The following is a 24055-nucleotide window of genomic DNA, read 5'->3' as shown; positions in this document are numbered from 1 at the left end:
TGGGGCTCCAGCGATTGCTCTTTGAATGAAGGGCTGCGAAGATAATAGGTCCCGCCTGGGACTCCTGAAAGGAAGCCCCCTCCCCCAACAGGCCCCTCTGTATGAGGCAGACCAGCGGGTGGGAGCTCAGCCCAGTGAGCGCCTCTCAGGCCTTTCCCTTCCCTGGCATGGCTATTGTTTGAGTCCATGACATCAGAGCCCTCCAAGTTGCTCTGGTGACATTTCTGCTGTGCTGCAATGAAAGGCAGCCAGGGAGAGGAGGGGGCGTTGGGGGGATCGCTGGCCTCCGTGTGCTGTTTTGCCAGTGCCTGGCAGACGCTGGGTGGTGCGGAGTCCATTTGCTCGTTATCGGAGGCCTCTGACCAAACCTCAGGTCCCTTGGAGCTAGAGACTGCCCCAGACCAAACCCTCCCCACCTCAAAGCGAGGGGTAGCCATGCTCACAGCTCACGGTGGTGGGGCCTTTCCTCCTCTGACTCCTATTTCATAGTTTCATAGATTTTAGGGGCTGGAAGGGACCTTACAGATCATCGGGTCCAGCCCCCCTGCACATGGGCAGGAAAGACTGCTGGGGTCAGATGACCCCAGTGAGATGGGCGTCAAGATGCCAGATTTCCTCCCCTCCCCTTTACAAGCAGCTCTAGCCCTCTTACTGGGGCGAGCTGGACGGTGAGCTCCCAGGCTACCTGAGTTAGCATGTGTGCTTCTCATGGGAGGGACTAAGACAGAGTGCTCACCAAACAGCAGCAAAACCAGCAGCCATTTAGGATACGCTATAACCCAACGCCAGCTGTGCCGAGTCTACTCAACCCCCTACTCCCTGCTTCTGGGACTGCCCTTCTTGTATGTATGGGGGAGAGCCATCCTGGGCCTTTGAGTTATACCACAAATACCAGGAGGGCGAGTTCTCGTGTTGGCCCAGCTCAACGTTGCCAAGTGCAATCTCCCATCTCAGGATTGGGGCAGTGAGGGAGGGCTGGCCCACCCACCTCCCATCCAACACAGTCCACTCTCAGGGCTGGGAGCTCACCCTAACCTTGCCTGGCCTTTTGATAAAGCAGGACCTAGTCCCCTGGCTCCTACTGAGGCTGGAGGGTAGAAGGCTGCTGTGCATGTGGGGGTGGTATTGATATTGACTGTTTTCTAATAAAATGCTACCAAAAAAAAAAGGTATTTGATGCCGAGGGCTGTTGTATGCAATCAGGGAGCCCCTTACAGCTCCAGTTGTCCATCTTTTCTGGCCTGGTTAATCCAGGGAGCCTTAGTTCCCAGGAGGTTTATTGTCAGGGATGCTGAAGGCTTGGAAAGCAGTGATAGATCCTTCCCCCACCCCCTCTCTTTCCTGCATCTGTCTGCACCCTAGCTTCCCCTAAGCACTGTGGTCTGTTGCAGGAGCTCCTAATCCCCGAGGTAGGGGAGAGCTAATCTTTTGAAAATGGGAACGAAATCTCCTGTAGCCTGGCTGATTTATGTGGCAAGGGCAAACAGCCCTCTCTATCTGCTGTATGTCATCTCGGCCCATCGCACGCTTGCATGAATAGGGACCCTCTCTCCTGGGAACATCCTTTGAACCAGCTGTTCGTGAGGGAGCCAGCTCTGGCCATGGATGGTATAAGGCCTGAATGAAGAGGCAGAATGTCTTTGACTGACCCTCTAGTATGCATCCCTCTCCTGTCTCTCTTTCCTTTGCTTCTTCAGCTCTCGCTGCTGCTTCCCCTCACCATTTTTCTGTCACTCCCCACAACCCAAAGAGTCAGGTTGCCTGCCTGGGTTGTCTGCTGATCCTAGCTCTGCCAGTGACTGTTCACATCACTAAAGCAAGTGGCTTTGCCTCTCTGCACCCTGGTTTACCAATCCAGGCAGTCAAAATACATTCTTTTCCTGCTTCCCTGGAGAAACATGAGTCCAGCTTCACTAATGCTTGGGGAGTGCCTTGAGGCTTTTAGAGAAGGGAAGGTGCTAAAGGAGTGTAAGTTATTAACACTTCTTTGTTTTGTCCCTCCTCTCCCAGCTGCGTTCCAGCACCGGTGGCCTCCCCCCCACGTCCCAGGTCCCCGGCGCTGTTCTTAGCACATGTGTGTGCACCGCTGTGGTCGAGCAGGGAGGGAGCTTTGAGGAACTCTGGAATGAGGAACGAATTTGAGGAATTCTCCTCTGTGCGGGGAGTTGAGACGTAGGAATTCTGCTTTACAGATGTTGACAGCTGCATCCCAGGGGAGTTGGGGAGAGAAGCTTGCGTCATCTCAGCTCTGCTTTTCAGACCAGGCGTCTCCTGGCCATTTTTCCTTGGAGCTGCTTTGGGAGTGGGATTTCAGGGGATGGGTCTGGCTGTCTGAGCTGGAGGGGATGCTGCTGCCCTCCACGCCATTGGGGTCTGCAGGCTCTTCCGGGTGGTTTCACCAGAGAGAGATGCAGCAGTGTCTTCCATAGTGCAGGATCATGTTGAACAGACTGTTACATTTGCTTGTGTGCTGTGCTCTGCTCCATGGATCTGGCGTCAGGTTGGCATGGGATCCCATTAGAAGAGTTGGTGGGCCTCCATGGATGTCTCAAAGCAGCTGAGTTTGAGATGAAGCTATTTTTCTGTAGAGCTGGATGAAGAGCTTAGGGCTGAGGGAGAGAGAGCATCATTCTTCTTCTCTTGGATGTTCTCTGTATCTTGCATTTCATGGCAGCTCCATATTTGTCTCAGTTCTGCTTCACTCACTCCTGGAGCAGCCTCCCAGTCTGTTTAGGCCACCACCTCCTACCACTTTTAAGACAATGAACAACCCCACTGAGTGCTCGCCTATGCTGTGAGCCTTTCCAGCGAGAGTCATTCTAGCGTGTGTAGAGTGCATAAAGATCCCACCTTCTGGCTGGGCTTTTCCTTCCACAACCCCCTTCTGGCATCAGTTAGCACCTAGAGTGAGTGGGAATGTGCTCTCGTTGGGGTCAGGTTCCTATAATGTGGGGAATCTCAGCTCTGGAGGTTTGGACCATAAGTTGTGCACAAAACTCCAGGGCAAAGCAAAGCACCCCACAGTATCAGATGAGCTGCATGCCCAAACTCAACAACAAGAGAACCAGAAATTGTCACTGACCTGCCTGGCTCCTCCGAGTGGTGCGCTTCTCAAACTGGGGCCTGTGTACTTATGCATGCGAATGCAAACTTCTAGGAACAGGAGAATGGAAGAAGGGAAGGGAAAGGAAGGAAAAAAATGAAGAACAGCTGTATCATGTCTCCTAGTCTGTCGGCGAGGTTACAGCATGGTTGGAGTGATAAAGAGTGTTGCTTTTTCTGTATCCATAATACAGCATCCTAGGGGTGGCAAGCAGGATAACAGAAGTAAAAGCGGGAACGCTGCCCAAAACAGTTTGAGAATGACAGTCCTATGGCAGAAGTAATCACACAGTATAAGCGCCTGATGCATCAGCATTTCTGTGGCACCAGTCAGCATAGATTTCAAGTTGAGGCTGAGCCACTTAAGATCCTAGTACAACTGGTGAAAGAATCACCTGTTTTCTGTGATTTTTTTTTCTAATGTCTCCTCCACACCACCCAGATCCTTCCCACTCCCTGGCCTGCTTTAAGAACCATTGCAGAAGTGCAAGATGGTCCAAGGGCTACTTGCTGTTTTCCTGGCTTCCTCTGCACTGCTAAAGCACTGGTCCGCTCCAACAGGGACTCTGTAAACCTGGCACCACAGGGCCTCTGTTTATTGTCTCACAGTGATTCAGATCCAATGCAGCCAATTTACAAGTGGAACCTTATTTTTTCCTAAGTGGCAGTTGTGCAAACACAGCCTAACATCTTAGTGCCAAGCTGGATGCTCCTTCCCATGCTTCACTACGAGCAGTAAATGGTCCATGAGCCAAATGTCATGCTCGCTGGTACTTGCAGAAGCTGAGAGCCCTCCATGGGATTGCCGAGGTGCAGCTGATGGGAGCCTAGTCATTCTCCTGATGATGTACAAGAAGGTATAGACTTCAACTCCTTCTCTCTCAGCCCTGCTGGCTCTACAGAAATAACAGGATAAATCAGAACCAGGATAAATAAAACCATATTTTTGTCATTAACTTTGGCAGTTCTGAGTTAACATCCCTGGGGTGTAGGTCCCTGGAGTAGAGGAGAGGGCCTTACATACTCACTCTGAAATGTAGAGCTGCACATTAATGGTTGTCTAGTGCTTTGAAGATGAAAAGCCCCTAGAAGTGCTAATTATTCCATCTAGGTCTCTCCTGCTTCTTCTGTGCTGGGGTGACTAGTCGCACATCCTTTGCAAGCAGCCACTCAAAGACCATTTTGCATGAGTTAACCTGTTTACAGAACATTTTAAACTGCAATAATGACTCGAACGAAAACCACCATTCCACAGTTTCCTTTTAATTAAGTATTGGCAGAAGGAAAGGAGCCTGGCCCTTATTCAACTCTCTTGCTTCCTTTAGTAGGGGTCCCCTACCTTTCCTGTCACAGAGCATATGCTTATGGCATTGGCCATACAAACAGTGCAGAGAAACAAGGAGAGGAAGGGAGAGAAAGAGAGAGATCTTTAGTGATGGAAAGTCGAGAGGAACTTGAATACAAGGCAGTGGGGCTGTGGAAGATGACCAAAGCTGCGAGGGAGAAGGTGCTTTCTCCCATGAGTAACCCAGCAAAATTTCAGCTGTGCTTCTTCCAATTATTGAATCCCAGCTTAAGAGAATGGCTCTTCTGGATCCAAACACCCCATATGAAACAAGGAACCTAATGAAAAATAACACATCATAGGCTTGAAGATGCAGCCACCTTGGATGAGAAATAGGTCCTCAGAGTGGCGGTATAGAGCAAAGAATGATTCAGTCTGACATCTGCTTGCAGGGAAGTCAGGGGTAAAAGTGAGACTAGAAATAATTAATCCTTTGTCCCCCGTCCCCCACCTCCCAACCTTTAAATACATTGTCCCCTTTTTCTTGCCTTTTTACTTAGCAAATAAATTCCAGAGATTTTAATCTTCTCTCAAGCCCCCAGATGAGAAGACAATGTCCTTGCTCTTTGTGGGAGGAAAGAATTAATTTGAATTCATTGCTAGAGGGAGTTGGGATCTTACATGATCAATCTTGTGTGTGCATGTGTATGTGCATGCGCACACATTAGGAGGACGGGGTAGTGGTCTCCACATTTGTATGGTTCCCGACATCTCAGAGTCTCCAAGGAACAGCGGGGCGTGCGCGAGGGTAAAGGAATGCCGAGACAATGCAATTCCTACATTTACAACCGTGACCTCAGCCTCTGCCCAGGCAGCAAAAATGCCAACCATCTGGTCCGTGGGCCATCCCTTGGCACACTGAGTGGGGACAGAGCTTAGGGGTGGAAGCAAAATGTCCCATCTCACCACTCGTCAAGCACCAGCCTCTATAAATATGAGCGTCCCCACAGGAGAGCTGAACAGCAGTGCCATCCCGTTGGGCAAAGGCCATGGGACAGTTCCTGCTGCTCCCTCCTTATGTAATGGGAGCTTGAGGGCTGCAGAGATGCTGGAAGTGGGGGCGGTTGGGCTGCGGTGGCAGGTGGAAAGCAGGAGGGTGGGTAAGATGCGCTAGAGTCTGCTGGGCTCTTTGGAAGAGGGTATGTGGAAGTGTGCGGAGAAGAAGCTGGAGTGAAAGACGGAGAGGACGACAAAGAGATGGGTCAGGTGCTGGTTTGCACACTGGGAGGTCAGTATGGCAAGGCTGGGGCACAGGCAAAGCTTTGTTGTGTATAGGGCTGCCACCAAGGGGCTTCAGAGGGCTTGAATCTGAGTCTGGGGCTTGAGTCTGCCTGGGGTAACTTGAGGGGGAAAGCTAAGCACTATCCTGCCAGCCCTGAGTGGGGCAGAAAGGGAGGCAGGGCAGAAACCAAAGCAGAGTGGAGCCAATGGGGAGTCTCAGCAAGGTGCGGTGTTTCCCCTGGCCACCAGTAGGACCTCGTCAAGTCTTGAGTCAGTCATCAGTGCCTCCATGACTGCGTTCCTCTGTCTGATGGTGCTTGTTGTAGCATCGATCCAGCTGTGCAGGGGCAGTTGCGATCTCAGGGAGTCCTGGACAAGGCAGCGTGTGTCTGAAGTGCGTGTACACAAGGTTGGTAGCTTTGTGTATACAAAGTGTTCGTTACCTCCCAGCTGTCCGTTCTCCCATGGATCTGACGTTTCCTGGAGTTTCTCCTTGAACAGAAGGCTGCGAAGGGGAATTGCTGTTTCAGCGGGTGCTGTATCTGCTCAAGTAGCGCATGTTTTCTGGTACATCCTGTGTTCACCACGCAGCTTGCCGTGGCTCTGGGGGCTCTGCACTAACAGTCTCTTCTCTCGTCTCCACAGAGCTCCTGGGATCAGCTAAGCGTCTGAATGTGAATTACCAGGACGCAGATGGGTGAGTGTTTCTCTGACCTTTCCGCTCCCTCCCAGTGGTGCGTTGGCACGTGCAGGTTATGCATCTGGGCCACTAACATCCCTGGCTAAACTTGAGAGCTACTGAACTTGCTATAGTATGTTCGTCTGGCGGGGATCCCTCTGGGTGTATTCTAGAGCTGGTTCAAGCTATCTTCCTGCCTTGGAAAGCCTGCCAAAGGCTGAGATAAGCACAATACCATTGCTTAAGCAAGCCCTACAGAACAGGCACAGGAGTCCATCAGACCTGGGATCAATGCTGTGCCAGGCCCATTCACGTTCCTCCCTTTATTCATGGTATAGTCTGCTTCAACCATCACCCTCCATATACCCCCAAACAGGACAAGCTTCAGTCATGAAACAGGAAGGTTGCTAAATAACAACAGTCATCACTTACAAATCCAAGTGCTTAACAGCAAGGCTGTGAAAAGTTAGGGAACCACAGGTTTTACACTGCCCATCTCAAACCAATTATCAAGGGCAAAAGATGCTTCATCTCTGCTTTAACTCTCACCAAGAGTTTGCTGGTGCTCTGTATGTATTATTTTGCTACTTAATTTCAAGACAAGCATTTTTATTTAGGAGACTGTTAAATGGGAAACACTGGTAGTATATTTATTGGACAGCAGAACTTTTTGATAAGAGGAAGTGAATATAGATAGTGTAGGAAGAATACTGCACATGTATTCACTCAATAGGAAAAGTGTTAGTAAAAGTGATAGTAATGGTAGTTTGTGGCGAAATGCTGCGTGCGTGCATGCATGCATTTGAAGCTGATTGATCTGTCAGTGAAGTAAAGATGTGTAATGGGCATGTGCTTGCTTTCAGAAGCACTTTTGTGCTGCTTAAGTTTTTCAGTTCCTGGGGGAAGAGTTGTGTTTCTTGGGTTGGAGGAAGGGAGCTGGTGTTGTGATGAGTCACATGTTTCTTTGCACTCAATAAGAATAGTATGTGTGCGCGCTGCTTGGGGGGCAGTTGGAAATTTATGATGTTTTTAACTCTGCATTTAGTTTGTAAATGATATGGTGAGCAAGCGTGTTTATTTAGCTAGGGATTAAGTTGTTTTGGCTTTTCGTCTTCCTTTACTTTCTATGTGTGCGGAGCTAAAGGGAGAGGGTTTCACCTTAGTAGTCAGCAAGGTGCGCAGCTCGCTTGCTTGGCTGGAGAGAGCTGTTCCCTTTGTGGATGAAACAAAGCAGAAGTGGTGCCAGCGAGGCATTGCTGCCATCAGGGCACACCTACCGCAATCCGCCCATTCACCGCGTAGCGACACTCCCCGTGTCTGGCACGGCATGCCCTCTGAATGCAGTAAACGTGGCTCAGAGGTCAGCTGAGGTCAGTGTCCTGATCCCAAGCGAAATGCACGCTGCAGCCTGTGCCTCCCACATGAAGCAGAAGTGCCCCCTGGCCAAGCCCATGGGTGCCAGGCTGGCTCCATTCATTCAGACACGGCTGCGGGTAATGAGAGCGCACACAGCGATCCAAGAAGGGGCATTGCAGAATACGAAGGGGCCCTACCTTCCTGCTCCTGGAACAAGGCAGCGGCAAAGTGATTGCCCGCTGGCAGGTTACTTGCGGCAGGTTGGGATTCACACGCGCTCCTGCGGAGCCCCGGGCCCGGCAAGCTCAGGTTCTTTTCCCGCCAGGCTTGCCTCCGAGCGCTGAGTTCCCATGCTGGTTCCCATCGGCTGTGCGCCTCTTTTGGTCAGACGCAGCCCTATGCATGAATGGAGCTGCCCCGAGCAGGGGGAGCGGCGGGAAGGAGAGAGCGCTCTAGACAAACAGGCCTCTTTCACAGCCCGGGAACACAGGGCTCATTCATTCTCACTGGCCTCACACACTCTGCCGTGGGCTTCTGACAGGGGGAGAGTCGTCACGCTGGCACCGAGACTGACGGTCGGAGCAGGCGAGGGGGGTACAGCTGGCAGGGGGTGGGGACAGGCCCAGGAATAGCCTGGAAAACTGGCCGAAAACCTGCCTTGGCTGCCGCTACCCAGAGAGGAGAGATGGCCCCTGCTGGTGGCATCAGGGCTCTGATGCCCCCAGCCCTGCCTGCTCGATAAAGGGCAAAGGCAGTCCTGGAAAAGCGCAGGCTCGGGGGGGACCTGGTGGCTGCCTATGAGTCCATCGGGGTGTGCATCAGAATCTGGGGGAACGTCTGTTCACCAGAGCGCCCCGAGGGATAACAAGGACCAACGGTCATAAACACTTCTGAGACAGTTTTAGGCTGGACGTAAGGAAAAATGTCTTTACTGTCCAAGCCCCCAAGGCCTGGAATAGACTCCCTCCAGAAGTGGTGCAGGCACCTACTCTGGACTCATTCAGGAAACGCTTGGATACTTATCTTGCTGAGTACCCACCCCTGGAGCAGGGGGCTGGATTCGATGATCTTCGAGGTCCCTTCCAGCCCTACCGTCTATGAAATGTATGAGTGTGGAGTGCTCCCACGCTAACAGGAATCCCTGGCACCTCTCTGGTGCAGCACTGATTCATCGCAAGGCCCTTGGCCAACCGCAAGGAGCCCATGCGGTGCCAGACATGGGTTAGGTGGCTGCACCTCCCTTCTGCTGACAGGGAAACTGAGGCATGCTGACTCAAGGCTCAGCACTGGGGCTCGCCAGAGGCAGCAAGCACAACGGGGGCTCTGGCACGGGTCCCTTCAGAGCTGGGCTTGGAAGCTGGCACGTCCTGGACTGGGGAGTCCAGAGGAATTTAGCCAGGGCAGGGGGGTGCATCAGGCAGGCCAGCACTGGGAACAGAGATGGCTGGGGGGGCTGGATGTGGGAAGGCGGGCACACAGGTGGTACTCTCTGAATTGGCCTGTCCTGCGGGAGCTCTCTGGATGGGGAGGAGTGGGGTATAGAGTGCTTGAAAGATGAGGTCCATCTCCTCGAACTCAAAGGCATTTGGCTGAAGGTACAAGGGGCTTTCAGAGAAGAGGTGCCCCCTCCCGACAGCTTCGTGCTCTGGGCCCTGCCTGGCCAGGGTCAGATGTGGTAGTGATGCTGTAGGAGAGAAAAGCTTGAACAGCGCCATGAAGCACGCAGCTGTTGTGTCATGTCTTAGCCCTCATTTTCGGAGGAGGGCTGGTCCCTCATGTTTCAGGTGGCTGGGCCTCTGCATGCAAGATGTGTGTTGGGGAAACACGGTGAAAGCAACATTGCACCAAACTCCTCCTTGGCAGAACTCCCCTCCAGTGAGCCGTCATGGTGTTTAATTTGATTGATAATGGGGAGATCCTGGGGACGGCCTCAGCCACAGCAGCCGCATCTGGGCTGGGAAAATGCAGGGGTGATGGACACCCAGCTCAGGAGACCTTCTGGTTGTAGAGGAGAGAAATAGCAACCTCTACCCCCAGGTGGGACTGGGCTCTGGGAGGGGACGGACCCAGGGAGCTTGCCGTTTGTGACACCCTTATCTTGTGGCTGTCCTCAGGTTCTCTGCCTTGCACCATGCGGCCCTGGGCGGGAGCCTGGAGCTCATCTCCCTGCTGCTGGAGGCACAGGCCACTGTTGACATCAAGGACAGCAACGGTAAGCAAGTGGCTTTTATCAGACCCAAGTCCTTGGCACTGCTGCTCCTCGCCCCACTCCATGGAGGGGAGAGACCACCCCAGCCACAGCAGCCCAAGGAAGGAGCAAGGCCTCCCTGCCTGCTGCTGCCTCAATGACAAGAACAACCCTTTCCCACCACTCCCCTATCCCTTCTGGGGACCAAGATCAGGCAGGAATTTGAAAGTGCCCTTCTCTCCCAACCTCAGAGGGTATCCGCTCCTCCCTACAACAGATGACCCCCCTACAGGGTGTGCTGTGCCCTACTGGAGTACAACAGCTGTAGAAACACGCCCAACCCCTCACCTTGCGAGCTACTTTCAGGCTAGGGTATAGCGGCTTGTTTGACTGCTGATCTGGGGGCTGAGATGGGTCCATGTGGTGCCATCTCCTTGGCAGCCCCCAGCTGGATCTGAGCCCTCCAGGTTTGAGGTCTTGCCCCCTGCCCGGGGGCTCCCCCAGTGCTGGTGCAGGTGTCAGGCCAAAAGCCAGCCTGCCTCAGCCCACTCCTGGTGTGGTTTCCCATCAGGGATGCGCCCGCTGCACTATGCCGCCTGGCAGGGCAGGGTGGAGCCAGTCCGTGTGCTGCTGCGGGCATCAGCCACGGTCAACATGGCATCGCTGGATGGGCAGATCCCGCTGCACCTATCTGCGCAATATGGGCACTACGAGGTGGTGAGTGAGTGGGCATGGGGCTGGAGGAAGGGGATGGGAGTTGCGGGAGCCAAGTGCCCTCAGCAGCAACTACCTGCCCTCCACGGGCCACGTGTGACAGCACCACTGCAGATCCTAATGTCCAGTGGTCTCCACCCAGACTCAGCTCCTCCCTGGGCTTGTGCCAGGGAAGGCCAGGAGCCACTTGCCAGCTGGCACCTTGTGGGAGCCCTTATGCCATTACCTGTCAGGGCACCCCTGCCTGGTGAAACGCTGGAGGCAGTTTGCCATGGAGCGGCCAAGTGGTTCCATGAAGGCCCTGGAAATCTGTGAAATGTCAGATGGAGGGAGCCGGCCTGCTGTGTGCTCCCCAGCACAGGTCACGTCCTGGGCAGGCTGCTGTCCCAGCAGGGCTCTCCCCAGCAGAAAGGTTGCAAGCCTGCTGGAGGAGTGGATGGGCGAGAGGGGCAAGGCGCGTGGCCAGCCTGCTTCACTTCCTCACGGGGCCCTGTCACTCTCCCACAGTCGGAGATGCTGCTGCAGCACCAGTCCAACCCCTGCCTCATCAACAAGGCCAAGAAAACCCCCCTGGACCTGGCCTGCGAGTTTGGTCGGCTGAAGGTAAGGGCACTGCCAACCTCCACCACACTGACGGGACTTGGTCCGCAATCAGTCATTAATGGATTTGCAATCAGAGAGCCTGAGTGGGGGCTGCCAGTTGGTGGAACCCAGACATCAGGACCCCCAGCCCTACCCCAGTCCACACGCCTTCTGCAGGTGGTTCCCAGACAGGCTGAGCCTCCCTGATCCCTGCAGGCACTGAGGGGCACAGCTAGGTCTGCAAGCCTCAGCTTCCAGTCTGTCAGGGCTTGAAGGATTCCTGGGGCAGGTGCACGGACCCCACTGTGGTCCTGGGAGCCTAGCAAGGTTGAAACCACGCGCCTGGGCTGGGCAGTGCCATTCATCCATCAATGGAACTGCCACAGACTGTCCCACGTGCCCTTCTGGTTTGGATGGGGCCATCTTTCTATTTCTGAGCGTGAAAAGCTATAAATAGTGCAGCAGAAATAAACCAGCCCAGTCCTGGGGCTGTCCCATGACACCCCCACTTCTCTGTGTGTCATGCAGGCCAGGGTGGCACATGCCAGGGCCTTGGGCACTGTCTGAATGGGGGCCTTGTGGGAGCAGCTATTCCTGTCTGCTGTGACCTTCCCAGCTACCGCTCCAGGGCACCAGCAGTCAGGCCCCTGACGGTGGCTGGGGCAGTAACCAAGCTTTGCCCTTCTCTGGCCCCTCCTGCTGAGGATGTGTGTGGGCCTGGGGTAAGGGAGGGGCAGGTCAGGACAGCCTGTGTGGAGGGGTGGCCACATTGTCCCTTCTGATGCCCCGTGAGCCGCCTGCCTGGGGGCAGTGGCAGGGAACATGATGTTCACACCCCTCCTTCCTCAGGCCCTCGGTTGCTCAGCCGTCTCCTCCCACCCTAGGTGGCCCTGTTGCTGCTGAACAGTCACATGTGTGTCGCACTCCTGGAGGGACAGTCAAAAGACTCGAGCGATCCCAACTACACCACCCCTCTGCACCTAGCAGCCAAGAATGGGCACAAGGAGATCATCAGGTAATAGCCGGGACTCCAGGAGCAGCCAGTTCCTGTCCCTTCCTCACCCACCTGGGCTCTTCAGCAGTGCCAGAGCCAGAGCACAGTGCCCAAATGTCTCTCCTCCCTCCCTGCTCCCTAGAAGGTCCCCACCAGCTCCCCTCTGCTTGCTCCAGTCCTCACCTTGGAGGGCAGTTCCCACTGCTCCTCTGCTCCTTCCTTCTGCCCCAGACTCTCCAGTCCTCTTTCCACTATCAGCCTGGCTCCCTCCAGCCCCCGCACCCCACAGCAAGAATCAGCATGTTCAGCTTTGGTCTCTGATGAACCCAAGACCATAGATTTGACCCAGAACTTATTGAGCCCAAGCTCTGCTGTACCAGCCCCACCTGCCCTGCCCCGTGCCCACGCCATCATCCCAGCTCTTGGTGCCCTCCCACTTCTGCACCATGGTGGCTGATTCTTTCCTCTCCTCCCACAGGCAGCTACTGAAAGCTGGGATCGAGATCAACAAGCAGACCAAGACAGGAACAGCCCTGCATGAGGCGGCACTGTACGGGAAGACGGAGGTGGTGCGCCTGCTGCTGGAAGTGAGCTGGAGGGCTGCTGCTGAGAGGAAGGGGAGAGAGTGGCTGGAGATGGAGAGAGTTTGTTGTGGGGGCTGATGGCAGAGGGGAGATGTAGCTCTGGCTTGGTTCTGCAGTGGCCAAGGCAAGAAGCAGCCTAGGACCCAGCTGCAGGGGCTACAACAAAGCCAGCGTAGCAAGCGTGAGCCTCCCCAACTAGCAGCACTCTGGGATTTGCTCCTTACCCAGCCCCATTCCCACTCCACATTGGTTCCCCGTGGCCTGAAGCAGCTGGAGGAGCAGGGCACTCTTCTTCCCAGGGTTTCTAAGAGCTGGGCTCCTCCTTTGCCCTTGGGAGGATGCTGGGCACAGGAAGTCCCACCTGGTCCCACAGCAGCAGTTCTAGCAGTTCAGTGCTGGGGCAGCTACGATCTGAGGTCCTGCACAAGACGAGAGCCCCCAGCCTCGTGCTAAGGGGGCCTCTCGCTGGATTTCTCATGGCAGGGTGGTGTGGACGTGAACATCCGCAACACCTACAACCAGACGGCCCTGGACATCGTGAACCAGTTCACCACCTCTCACGCCAGCAAGGACATCAAGCAGCTGCTGAGAGGTGAGCTGGCTCTGGGCCTAATGCCTCAACTTTGTTCCATGGGAGGCTGGTATCACAGCAACCTAGCCAGCCCCTGGCAGGAGCTGCTTACCTGGCTTGGTCTGACCTGATGCTGGCAAAAGCCTCCTTGCAAGATGTGTATAGCACGGTCCCAGCCCTCCTCCTACCCCCGCTAACCTGGCTTTGAGTGCTAAGGCCACAGACCTGCATCTTCCATGGCGACATACACCCCTGCCCGGGGCACACATCTGGGGGGATTGAGGAGACCAGCGCCCAGCTGTGTCATTAATGTTCTCTTCTGTCCTGTTCTTGCTCTCTCTGCCTTCCATCCCTCTTTTCCCTTCTCTTGCTTCCCCTCCACCCACTCTCCACCATCCTCTTTCTTCCCTTCTTCCCTTGTCTTCAGAGGCATCAGGAATCCTGAAAGTCCGGGCGCTGAAGGATTTTTGGAACCTACACGACCCAACAGCTCTCAACATTCGGGCAGGAGATGTCATCACGGTGAGCAAATGCCCGCGGACCGGGGCACCCCAGTAGCTGGGAGCCTCCCACAGCTGGGGCTCCTGTGCTGCCCTATGCGTTGGCTTCTACTGGAGCTGGAGCAGCTGCGATGGGTGCATCCCTCCTTGCTCCTACCCTTGAAGACTCGCCCTCATCCCCCCCGTCTCACCCGGCAGGTCCTGGAGCAGCACGCGGACGGGCGCTGGAAGGGGCACATCCACGATGCTCAGAAAGGCACGGACCGAGTGGGCTACTTCCCTCCCTCCATTGTCGAGGTCATCAGCAAGCGAGCAGGTGAGCACCGCCCTGGCAGGAGCGTGGAGTGTGTGTGGGGGGCAGGAGTGTCTGTCTCTGTGTCTGCTCCCCTGGCCCCCGACACCCCGCTTTCCCCACCAGTCAGCAGAGCCTGCACCTCCACCCCTACAGCAGCACAGTCAGGAGACAAGGTGGGGGGTCCAGAGCACCCCTTTCTAGCCTAGAGGGGTGTGGGTAGGGCCCGTACCTGCAGGTGGGTCAGGTAGCGATTGCCCCCAGCTGGGGCCTGGCGTTCAGATCCTGCTCTCTGCAGGAGTCAGTTTGGTGTCAGCCTCAGTTCTGCAGAGGTTTGAGCCTAGCTCCTCCACCAGCCCCTGATTTCATCCCAGCGGGGCTGCTGCCAGGGCAGGAGAGTGGAGCCAGGTCAGGGCTGAGACACAGAGCACAGGGCTCAGCAGAACTTAGGCCAGGCCGGGAAGGTCCTTCAGTCCCAACTGCACCAGGCTCACACGGCTGAGCCCCCTGCCCGGCCCCACAAGGTGCGGTGCCCTGTCCTGCCCCTGTGCCCTGCCCTGACGCACCTGTTTTGTCTTTGGATGCAGGTGTGACTCTTCCCCGCGCAGCGCCTACGCCCCAGCACCAGGGCCTCCCTGTGGGCCCGCAGCCCGGCACTGCTGCCCCCCGGGGCGAGTTGCAGCCACTCCCGGACGATGCTCCGCAGCCAGCCCTCCTCAGCAGCCCAGCTGCCTACGGCCACCTCACCCTGCCCAGGATGGCCCCTGGGCCTGAGAGCTCAGGTCAGGGTCTGCGCTGGGGAGAAGACAACAGGGGTGGGATTGGAGCCCTTTCCCCCGCTGTCCTGGCCTTCATGTGGGAGGGAGAACATCTCCCTCCAGCTCTGAGGGAGCCTGGCTGAGAGAGAAGCAAGTCTCAGGGGCAGTGTAGCTCAGGGGGCTGCAGCCAGCCATGCACACACCCCTACCCCCCCTCCCCTCTCCTCTCCTGCCCCTGTCTGTCCCGTGTGCTGAGTGGTGCTGAAGGACTGAGTCTGTCAGGCCTGTAACTCAGCCTGGTGCAGGACCATGCCAGGCTCAGTCCCTGGCATGGGTGGCCGCCTTCTGCCAATGCATGTAGGTCTCTCTCTGCAAGGAGAGATTGGTGCCCTGTGCACCTGCCAGCTCCTTCGCTCCAGCCCAGAGCTTCCTCGCTGCACAAGATGGGCAGGGGGGCATTGCTAGCAAATATGCTGGTGGATGCCGTGGGTACCTGGGTTGCCCAGTGCTGCAGAGGCCACGGGGATGGGCCAGGTGCCTCCCCCAGCACCCGCTCACATGCGCCTCTCCTCACCCTGTGACAGCAGGAGACAGGAACAGCGTGGGCAGCGAGGGCAGCATCGGCAGCATCCGCAGTGCTGGCAGCGGGCAGAGCACCGAGGGCACCAGTGGGCAGAGCACCGGCCTCCTCATTGAGAACGCCAAGGTATGGGGCAGGGCCCGCCAGCGCCCTGGGGCTGCCCTCAGCACCACCCTCCCTTGCTGGTCTCCAGAGCCCTCTTCTGCTGCTGCAGGGGGACACTGGAGGCTGGGACCCTCAGCATGAGGCAGCCCTGTTGCAGTCATACCCCGGTCCCTAGGGGAGCAGCCCTCGCTTGCTGCAGGTGCTGGGACGAGCCCCAGGGGCCGTGGGGGGGGGCTCCAGGTTCACTGCTCACACACTTGTGATTCTCTTTGCACAGCCGCTGCCCCCTGGCGGTGAGGACCTGCCACAGCACCTCCTGGGAGCCGACCCCCGGAACGGGCAGCCCCACTCCGTGCTGGGTAAGGGACAGGGCCGGTGCGAAGGCTGGGAGTCTCCCTTCGCCCCCCATTGCCCTTAGGGCCCTGCGTGACTGCTGGCAGCCAGCCCGAGGCAGGGGAACAGCTCCCAGTTTGCAGGTCCTGCGTGGCAAGACACGTGCAACCTGCTCAGCTGAGGTCATGTCATGTCACGGCCAGGGCACAGCACTGCCCTGCCAGTGGGCCTTGTGGCTGTGCCAGCACTGGCAGGGCATGGCTCTGTACACGGCCCCCTCAGGACACCTGGGCTCTGGTCCCAGCTCTCCCTGTATGACCATTGCCAAGTCATGTGCACCCTCTGAGGAAGGGGGTGGGACATGCCTGCCGCTCTCCCAGAGGGGCTTGGTGCAGGGCCAAGGAAGCTGTGAACCCCTTCCTGCCCTTGCACGGGTTTTGCTGTGCCTCTGTGGTATATTTTGCACCCTTCAAGCACACCCAGGAGCCTGATAGGGGGAGTTTGAGGGCTGCAAAGCCACAAGCAGGCCATGCTGAATGCTGCCTCCCCCGTTGCTCCGGTCACCTGGGGAAGCACTGTCCCCACTCCCTCCCAGCTTGCCCCAGGAAGGGATCAGCTCCTGAGGGCACATGCGGTTTGGAGGAGACATGGCTTGCGCTAGGCTGGCTCTGGGCTGCTGCCAGGCCCTGGGTCAGTGCTGGGAAGGCTTCTGCTTCCATCTCACAGACCTCGGGAGAGGAAGGAGCAGCCAGAGGCCTAGAAGCAGTGCTGCCCAATGGCTGCAGCATGGGGCGAGGGACAGGAGGGTGACATTCAGGGCGGGTGGCAGAGTGAGGGGCAAAACCTTCCACCCTTTACATGCACGTCCCAACGTCCAGGCCACACAGGGAAGCCAGGGGCCCCGAGGGTGGGTTACAGCCTCGTGGGAAGCAGAGGCAGGGGCTCACTCTGCTCACTCTCCCCATCTCTGCACAGGATCCCTGGGGCACCAGAACCTGGCCAACTGCACCCCCAGCGACAGGGGCTTCTCTCACCACTACTTCCGCCCCGACCAGCTCCTGGAGGGAAAGGTACGTGGATCCCTGAACGGCACGGCACAGCACAGCAACGCAGGGGCCTGGGGCTGGCTGAGCCGCAGGCTGACACGTCAAGCAGCTCCCGCCTTCTGCTCGCTGCTGCTGCATAAGCTACATCTAATACAAGCCCCAGCAGGGGCTGAGAGGTGCCATCACCCCAGTGTCACGCTCCTGGCCCTTCATGGGGCTTGCACCCAACTCCCTTTGTCTGCCTGGGTTAAGACGGGGTTGAGGAAGGCAGTTCTCCTTGTCCACAGCCCAGAGGCACCTACTGCCTGGCATAGATTAGTCCAAAATATTCCTGCCGCTCCACACGGCTGCCCCCAGCCTGAGCCGCTCTGTGTTGGCTTCTCTCCCCAGGACGCAGAAGCAATTTACAACTGGCTGAGCGAGTTCCAGCTGGAGTCCTACACAACCAACTTCCTCAGTGCCGGCTATGACGTCCCCACCATCAGCCGCATGACCCCCGAGGTGAGGCCAGGCGGATGCAGGCGGTCAGGGGGCACCAGGGGAGAGTAGGGCATGGGCACGACCGCTCAGCCTCTCCCGGGACCAGCAGCAGCCCAGAGATCCCTGCCACCCCGTCGCTCCCCGCACGGTATTTCTAGAGCTCTGAGTGCCCTGGATGAGAACTAGTCAGAGCATCCCCTCACCCCGCATCTGTGAGATAAGCCAACTCCTCATACAGCGTTAACCTGAGCTGCACATCCTCACGAACCCCTCTGCTGCTGCTTGTAGGACCTAACAGCCATTGGCGTGACCAAGCCTGGGCACCGCAAGAAGATCTCCACGGAAATCGGGCAGCTCAGCATCGCCGAGTGGCTGCCTAATTACATTCCTGTGAGTACCAAGGGTGCAGCCACCCCACAGGCTCTCCTGTCGGTCACTTCAGCAGGCTGGACCCTGTTCCCAGGAGGGGTGGCTAGTGCTGGCTTCCCATCACACAGCATCAGAAGGCCATGTGCATTGAAGCTTTTCTGGGCCCTTTACCTAGGGGTTGGTTTTCCCTGCAGCAAGGGGTGGGCTGGGGGAGCTGCCAGCTTGCTCATGTCCCCTCCAGTGCCTGCTGACCCTGTTCCTGATCAGAGCTTGCCCAGACCAAACAGAGATCAGCTCTGGCCTTGGCCTCCAGCTCACTGAGGAGACAACCAGCAAGTACCCAGCTATGTCCCAGGCTGGGAGGAGGCAAGTCTGTGGGGGGAAGAGAGCCGCAGGTGGGGGCACCCCTTCCCTCACACGTCCCTGTGCCACTGCAGGTGGATCTGATGGAGTGGCTGAGTGCCATTGGCCTGCCCCAGTACCACAAGAAGCTGGTGAACAACGGCTATGACTCCATCACCATCCTGACGGAGCTGACGTGGGAGGACCTGCAGGAGATTGGCATCAACAAACTGGGTGAGAACGGGGAGGGGTTCAAGAGTGGCTGGGGCAGAGGATGAATGAGGCAGAGCCTCCTGGTCCCTCACTTGCTGCCTTGAACCCAGCCCACACAGTCCAGACTCAGGGCAGCAGGAGTGTGGGGAGCCCCAGGTCCTGCCTGGAGCAGGGGTTGTTCTAGCCTTGACCACTGGCTGTGGCCGAATGGGGCAGTGGGGATGAAGGTCTCCTGTTGCTTTTGTGCCTCCTACAGGCCACCAGAAGAAGATCATGTTGGCTGTCAAGAAACTGAGGGACCTCCGCAAGAGCCTAAACCAGGCTGAAGCCAACCCGGCCACACGCAAAATCCCCGGCACCTTGGACATCGTTACCATCGAGTCCATCGAGAACGGCGAGTGCCAGTCCCCGCACACCCCGAAGATGATCACCTTCCAGGACAGCGAGCTAAGCTACGAACTTCAGACGGCCATGTCCAACAGCTGCCAGGAAACACTCACCATTAAGAACAGCCAGGGCATGTCTCGCAGCCAGGAGAGCATCGGCGTTCGCTCCAGGGGCTCGGGGCATTCTCAGGACAACATGTTGTCCAGGACTGCCCTCTCCAGCCACTCCCAGGAGAGCCTGGGCAGTGGGAGCAGCAGCAGCAGCAGCGGGCACTCATCCACACAGCCTCAGCAGAAGGAGGGTGCGGGGCTGCCGTCCGGGAAGTCCACCCAGGAGAGTGGTGGGAAGCATGTCTCCCAGCCACCTGCTGGGGAGGGGCTGAATGGCTATTCCCATGGGGCTGGGGGAAGCCCCTTGAAAGAGAGGAACCTGCCTGAAGGCACAGACCAGTACCAGCGTCCTGTGGCTCCAAAGGGAAACGGGCTTCCCATGCCACCCTGCACCCCACCGCCCTGCACCCCACCCCAAACACCCAGCAAGGGCTCTGCTCCCTATGTCTTCATGTACCCTCACATCTCCTTGAAATCCCACCCTGGCTCTTCTCCGCTGGCGCCTGAGCACCCGAAGACCCCAGCACACCTGCCCCCCCATTTCTTGCCCACCCAGAAGAGCTCGCTGCAGTCCTCAGCCCAGAAAACCTTCTCCTATCTCCATGCCCGCTGCACTGGCACGGAGGCCCCTCACGTGCCCCCAAAGCCTGGTACCACCCCAGGCCCCTGGCAGCCTGGGGACCAGCCCAACGGTGACATCTTCAAACACAAGAAGCGATCACACAGCCTGAACCGCTACGCGCTGTCAGACGGTGAGCACGAGGATGAAGATGCACCCACCAGCACCCTGGGCTCTTATGCCACCCTCACCCGGCGTCCTGGGCGGAGCCAGGTCCCACGCACCTGCGTGCAGACGGACTCCAAGGTCAGCCGCAGCCAGTCCTTTGCCATCCGGGCCAAGAGGAAAGGGCCCCCGCCACCCCCACCCAAGCGCCTGAGCTCCGTCTCCAGCGCCCAGGCCCTGGAGGCAGAGAGTGAGCAGGGTCCAGAGACTGACAGGAGGCCACTTTCCTCCCCGGACGTGGGTCACTCGTCCAGACTGGATACCAGTGAGGTCAGCGGCAGCCGGACTGTGAAGAACCTCGCTGCCATGCTCGAGGGGGCTCCGGCAGGTGGGAGCCCCCCCAAGCCTCCCCTGTTCCACAAGCCCCCGAATCCCGACCAGAGCTCCATGCCTAGAGCAACACCGGACGACCAGGAGACTGGGGGTGCAGGAGATGCCTGCAGCTCCTGGCTGGTAGCAAGCGAATGGGACGGTGTTGAGGGCAACAAGCCCCGGAGACGGACGCTGAGCGAGCCCAGTGTGCCTCTGACTGAGGCCCTGCAGGGCAGCCTGGAGGACGTCCGGTCGGACACAGAGGAAGAGCCACATGCTGGTGGGGAGGAGGGTGGGGTCTCCTCCTCATCCTCCCAGAACAGCTCCAGCGAGTGCATCCCTTTTGCAGAGGAAGGCAACCTGACCATCAAACAGCGGCCAAAGCCCACAGGGCAGCTCCGTGCAGATGCTGCCACACTGGACTCGGAGCCTCCATGCGCCTCCCCTGGGATGGCACCGGGAGTAGCCAGGGAGCCAGAGATGCCCGAGTTCAACCTCACAGAGTCAGACACAGTGAAGCGCCGGCCCCGGTGCAGAGAGCGGGAGCCACTGCAGGCCGTGCTCAAGGCATTCAGCTTGGCTGGCCAAAGCGAGGACCCGGGCAGCCCTGGCCCGCAGTACGCTCAGGCCCAGGCTGTGAGCATCACGGGCCCAGCTTCCCCCACACCAGGGACACCGCCGCCACCCGCAGACGTGCTGGATGACGACAGCGTGGAGTTCCGCATCGCTGAGATCGAGAAGAGCATCCTGTCCCTGGAGAAGGGCATCCGGAAACGCCCCGTCCCCCTGAGAGCCGCCAGCCCAGCAGAGATGCATGGGGCAGCCATCCTGAGGACGCCGACCACGGGAGCAGGTACGTGCAAGCCCCTGCCCCAACCCCCACCTTGTGTGTGCCCAGGCTGAGTTATTGGCCTCATGCAGCAGGGAGTGGTGCTGGGCATGGCACAGGGGACCGGCCCAATGCTGGCCTCACTTCAGGGGCCCCGGAGGAGGTGGCTTCTGCTCTGTGCCCAGCTCCCCTCAGCAGCAGCCAGGCTGTGGGCCTCACTCCTGCCAGTTTGGCACTTGGTCTGCCCTGGCTGCCTGCAACGAGCATTGCCTCCCCAGCCAGGGCCAGGCACTGCCCAGGAAAGCAGCTGAGCCACAGCTGTACCTGCTCCCTTGCAGATGCCTCAGCCAAGCACACGTCCGTGGCCTCCACCAAGCTGGTGTTTTCTGGGCCAAAAACCATCTACCAGCAGGTCCAACAGATGCCCTGCAGTACTGTTGGCCCCTGGGCAGCCACCAACATGGCTTTGGATGCAGCTGTAGCACCCTGCCCAGGCACCAAGGGTGCTGGGAACAGCGGGGAGCCCATTGTGGCAAAGCCTCTGGATGCAGCCTGGGCCCAGCAGAGGTTGGAACAAACCAGCTCCTCCCTGAGGGCTGCCCTGCAGGTGGCAGAGAAGATAACAGCGGAGGAGGCAGACAGGTGAGGAAGCCCCTTGCAGCAGAGCAAGGGGTACTGTGGGCCAGCAGCGCTAGGGGGCGGGCAGCGGGGTATCAGCAGGGTGCTTAGCCCGGGTTGGCTGCTGAGGGCCTGGTAACCCAGGAGCCGCACAGCTCCATCACAGAAGTGCCATGAATTCCAGGAGCCACTGCTGCCACCTCCTGCAGCACGGGGCTGAAGGGGGGGGGCTGGGGTGGCAACCTGCCCCCAGCATGGGGGGTATGGGTCACTGGCCTTGCTGGCCAAGGTAGCTGCGGGACCAACCTAGGCTGACCATCACCTCTCCTGCTCTTCCAGCCACTATGGGGCCGAGCCCTTGGCTAAGAACATCCTGGAGGACATCAGCAACATGTTTGATGACCTGGCCGACCAGCTGGATGCCATGCTGGAATGAGATGCCCACCCCTACCTTCCCCCACCCGCCAGCCCCAGCTATGGCTTGTTCTGCCCTGGGACCCGGGCACTGCCCATGGATCAGCGCAGCCGCCCCCCAGCACTTCCTGCTGTGCCAGGGGACGTGCCCAGCCTCACCTTGCCCACCTGCAGTGTCACAGCTGTGCGCAGATCAGATGCAGCCCACCACAAAGGGAGCTGGAGTCCTGGCTGCCATGTTGCCCAGCAGCTTTTGGCAGCACTGTTTCCACTGCTCAGTGCCAGCTCTCCAGGCCGTCACGTGCGCTCTCGGGATAAACCCAGTTCACAGCTGCCACCCTTAGTTGGTTCTGGGGTGGCCAAGAGCTGCTCTGGCACCAACCCCCTTGCCCAAAACAAGGAAGCTTTTGCAAGGGCCCTTTCCCTTCACTCCCCACAAGACCCAGGCCTGCCTCCTGTTATTTATACCTTGCCAACAATGTGTCAGGGGCGAGGCGCTCCCTGAGCAGCCTCCCAGCCTAGCAAGGCCCAGCAGCAGCTGAAATGAGATGGGACGTGTTGGACCTTGACAGCTGTCGGGGCGAGGGGAACCCTTTTTGCTTTGTGCGGTGCTTTCCAAACACATCAGCTCACAGCAGCGTGTAATCCAAGGGGACTGAAATCCCCACAGAGCCCCAGCCTCAGGAACGGGCTGGCTCAGCCTGGATCCCACCAAGGAGGAAACGGGTCTGACATGTCAGTAGCAGCCTTGGCAAAGGCCGAGGTCCCCCCGCCCTGTCTCTGTGCTCGTTGTGAGTATTCAGTGTTCATGTCAATAGAGCAGGCAGCTGGGCTGATGCCAGGCTGGCTGGGTGGTGATGCCAACATGGAGGGGCCCCACTCCTGGCTCTGGCTGGAAGGTGCCCCTACCCCCAGGAGGTAGGTTTGGGCTTGAGGGCAAAGGTGTACTTCCAAACCCCACCTCTCGCCCGTCCCCCAGCAGGGAGATTACCTGGGAGATGCTCATGGCTGGCTGGTAGCAAAGCTGTGCATTTAGAAGCTTCCAGCAAGCAGGGACCTGAGGAAGTGCCTCCTCCCCATACTGAACACTGACCCACGCAGCGCTGAGCACCACCTCATCGCTCTCCACCAACTTAGCCTGTGGCAGCTGCTCACCACTCTGCCACGGACTAGCAGCCACCCCTCACTCTGCTCCCTGAGGGCCGAGCGGCTCCGAGAACGTCTCTCACCACATTCAGGTGGCTCTTGTGCCCCAGTACATCTGGCTGCTCTGAACTTAGCACTGGCCTGAAACTCCAAGCTGAGAAAAGCCTCAGGGCCATGAAAAGCAAATGCTGCATGTTTGGGCCTGAAGAGCTATTTGATGAAAAAACCCCTTCTTTACAAAACCAAACTGCCATCATGAGGGCGACCAAAGAGGCCGCTAGAAACACAAGACTGCTGAAAGCATCAGTCCTCAGCTCCAACATGGGAGTCCCTTGGAGACCCACACATGCCACAGGGGCACAGCTCATGCCAACCTCGCCCCATGGCCTGGGCCAGAGGCAGCACGTGAGCCAGCCGGTCGCATTGTGCTTTCCATGCTGGGGGCGGGGGGAGACAGCAGCAGCAGCATCACTGTCTGGCAAGTGCTACGAGGGGGACTGACTTGCTCTTTTGAAATTGCTGAAACCAGTGGCACTTTATGGAAGGGTTTAAAGGAGCCTTTTTAAAAGGGTTTTAATGTCATGGGATTTGACTTGGGATGAGTCCGGTTTTTTCAATGTTGATAAACTGTACATGTTTTTTTAAAGAGAAGTCTATATATATATATATTATATATATATATATTTTAAATGTGATTTATTATATATTTACTAACCAGAGTTCAGAGTCCCTGTATTCTAGGTTCAGGGATAAAAAAAAGGACACTGGGGCGGAGCTGCGGTATTATCTGAGCCACCGGAGGGCAGCCACACACTGTCTAGAAGGGACGCGAAGCATCTGCTGCTGGAGGAAAGCTGGATTTGGACCTCTAGGTCTCTGTTGAAGATGCCGCGCGCCACGTAAGGGATGTACAGGCGCGGCCGCATCTCACCAGCCCCCGATGGCACCTGCCAGCAGATTTCAAACCATCTGCTCTAGTTGCGTTAATCCTGCGTTCTGTTTTCCACTAACATTGACTACAACTTAACTCTATTAAACACTGGGGCATTTCCCCCCTTTGATAGTTCTGCCCTCTCGTCTGTCGTGTCGGGCACTGGCTCT

At 57.6% G+C, this 24055-nt stretch overlaps 1 protein-coding gene across 5 annotated transcripts in view; it reads left to right on the top strand.

Annotated features, from left to right (window-relative positions):
- CASKIN2 (CASK interacting protein 2) overlaps positions 1-24020 on the top strand; it is a 70552-nt gene extending 46532 nt beyond the window's left edge. The window contains exons 3-21 of one of the 5 annotated variants that reach the window (XM_019518202.1): positions 6314-6365; positions 9818-9915; positions 10463-10608; positions 11113-11208; positions 12072-12202; positions 12660-12768; positions 13249-13357; positions 13773-13858; positions 14035-14152; positions 14716-14910; positions 15471-15592; positions 15849-15930; positions 16880-16974; positions 17341-17451; positions 17719-17820; positions 18237-18375; positions 18611-20800; positions 21115-21418; positions 21734-24020. In XM_019518202.1, the coding sequence (XP_019373747.1) occupies positions 6314-6365; positions 9818-9915; positions 10463-10608; positions 11113-11208; positions 12072-12202; positions 12660-12768; positions 13249-13357; positions 13773-13858; positions 14035-14152; positions 14716-14910; positions 15471-15592; positions 15849-15930; positions 16880-16974; positions 17341-17451; positions 17719-17820; positions 18237-18375; positions 18611-20800; positions 21115-21418; positions 21734-21830 (4382 nt within the window). In that variant the 3' untranslated portion in view covers positions 21831-24020. Of the gene's footprint in view, positions 1-6313; positions 6366-9817; positions 9916-10462; positions 10609-11112; positions 11209-12071; positions 12203-12659; positions 12769-13248; positions 13358-13763; positions 13859-14034; positions 14153-14715; positions 14911-15470; positions 15593-15848; positions 15931-16879; positions 16975-17340; positions 17452-17718; positions 17821-18236; positions 18376-18610; positions 20801-21114; positions 21419-21733 lie in introns of all 5 variants that reach the window. The other 4 variants (XM_019518197.1, XM_019518190.1, XM_019518218.1 and 1 more) reach the window with 4 other exon arrangements.
- The last annotated feature ends 35 nt before the right edge of the window (positions 24021-24055 follow it).

This window comes from Gavialis gangeticus, unplaced genomic scaffold (assembly GCF_001723915.1).
Source record: "Gavialis gangeticus isolate Ggan-Ray unplaced genomic scaffold, GavGan_comp1, whole genome shotgun sequence".
Lineage (NCBI taxonomy): Eukaryota > Metazoa > Chordata > Crocodylia > Gavialidae > Gavialis > Gavialis gangeticus.
Note: the sequence above shows the minus strand (reverse complement) of the source record. Positions and strands in the feature narration are given on the sequence as shown.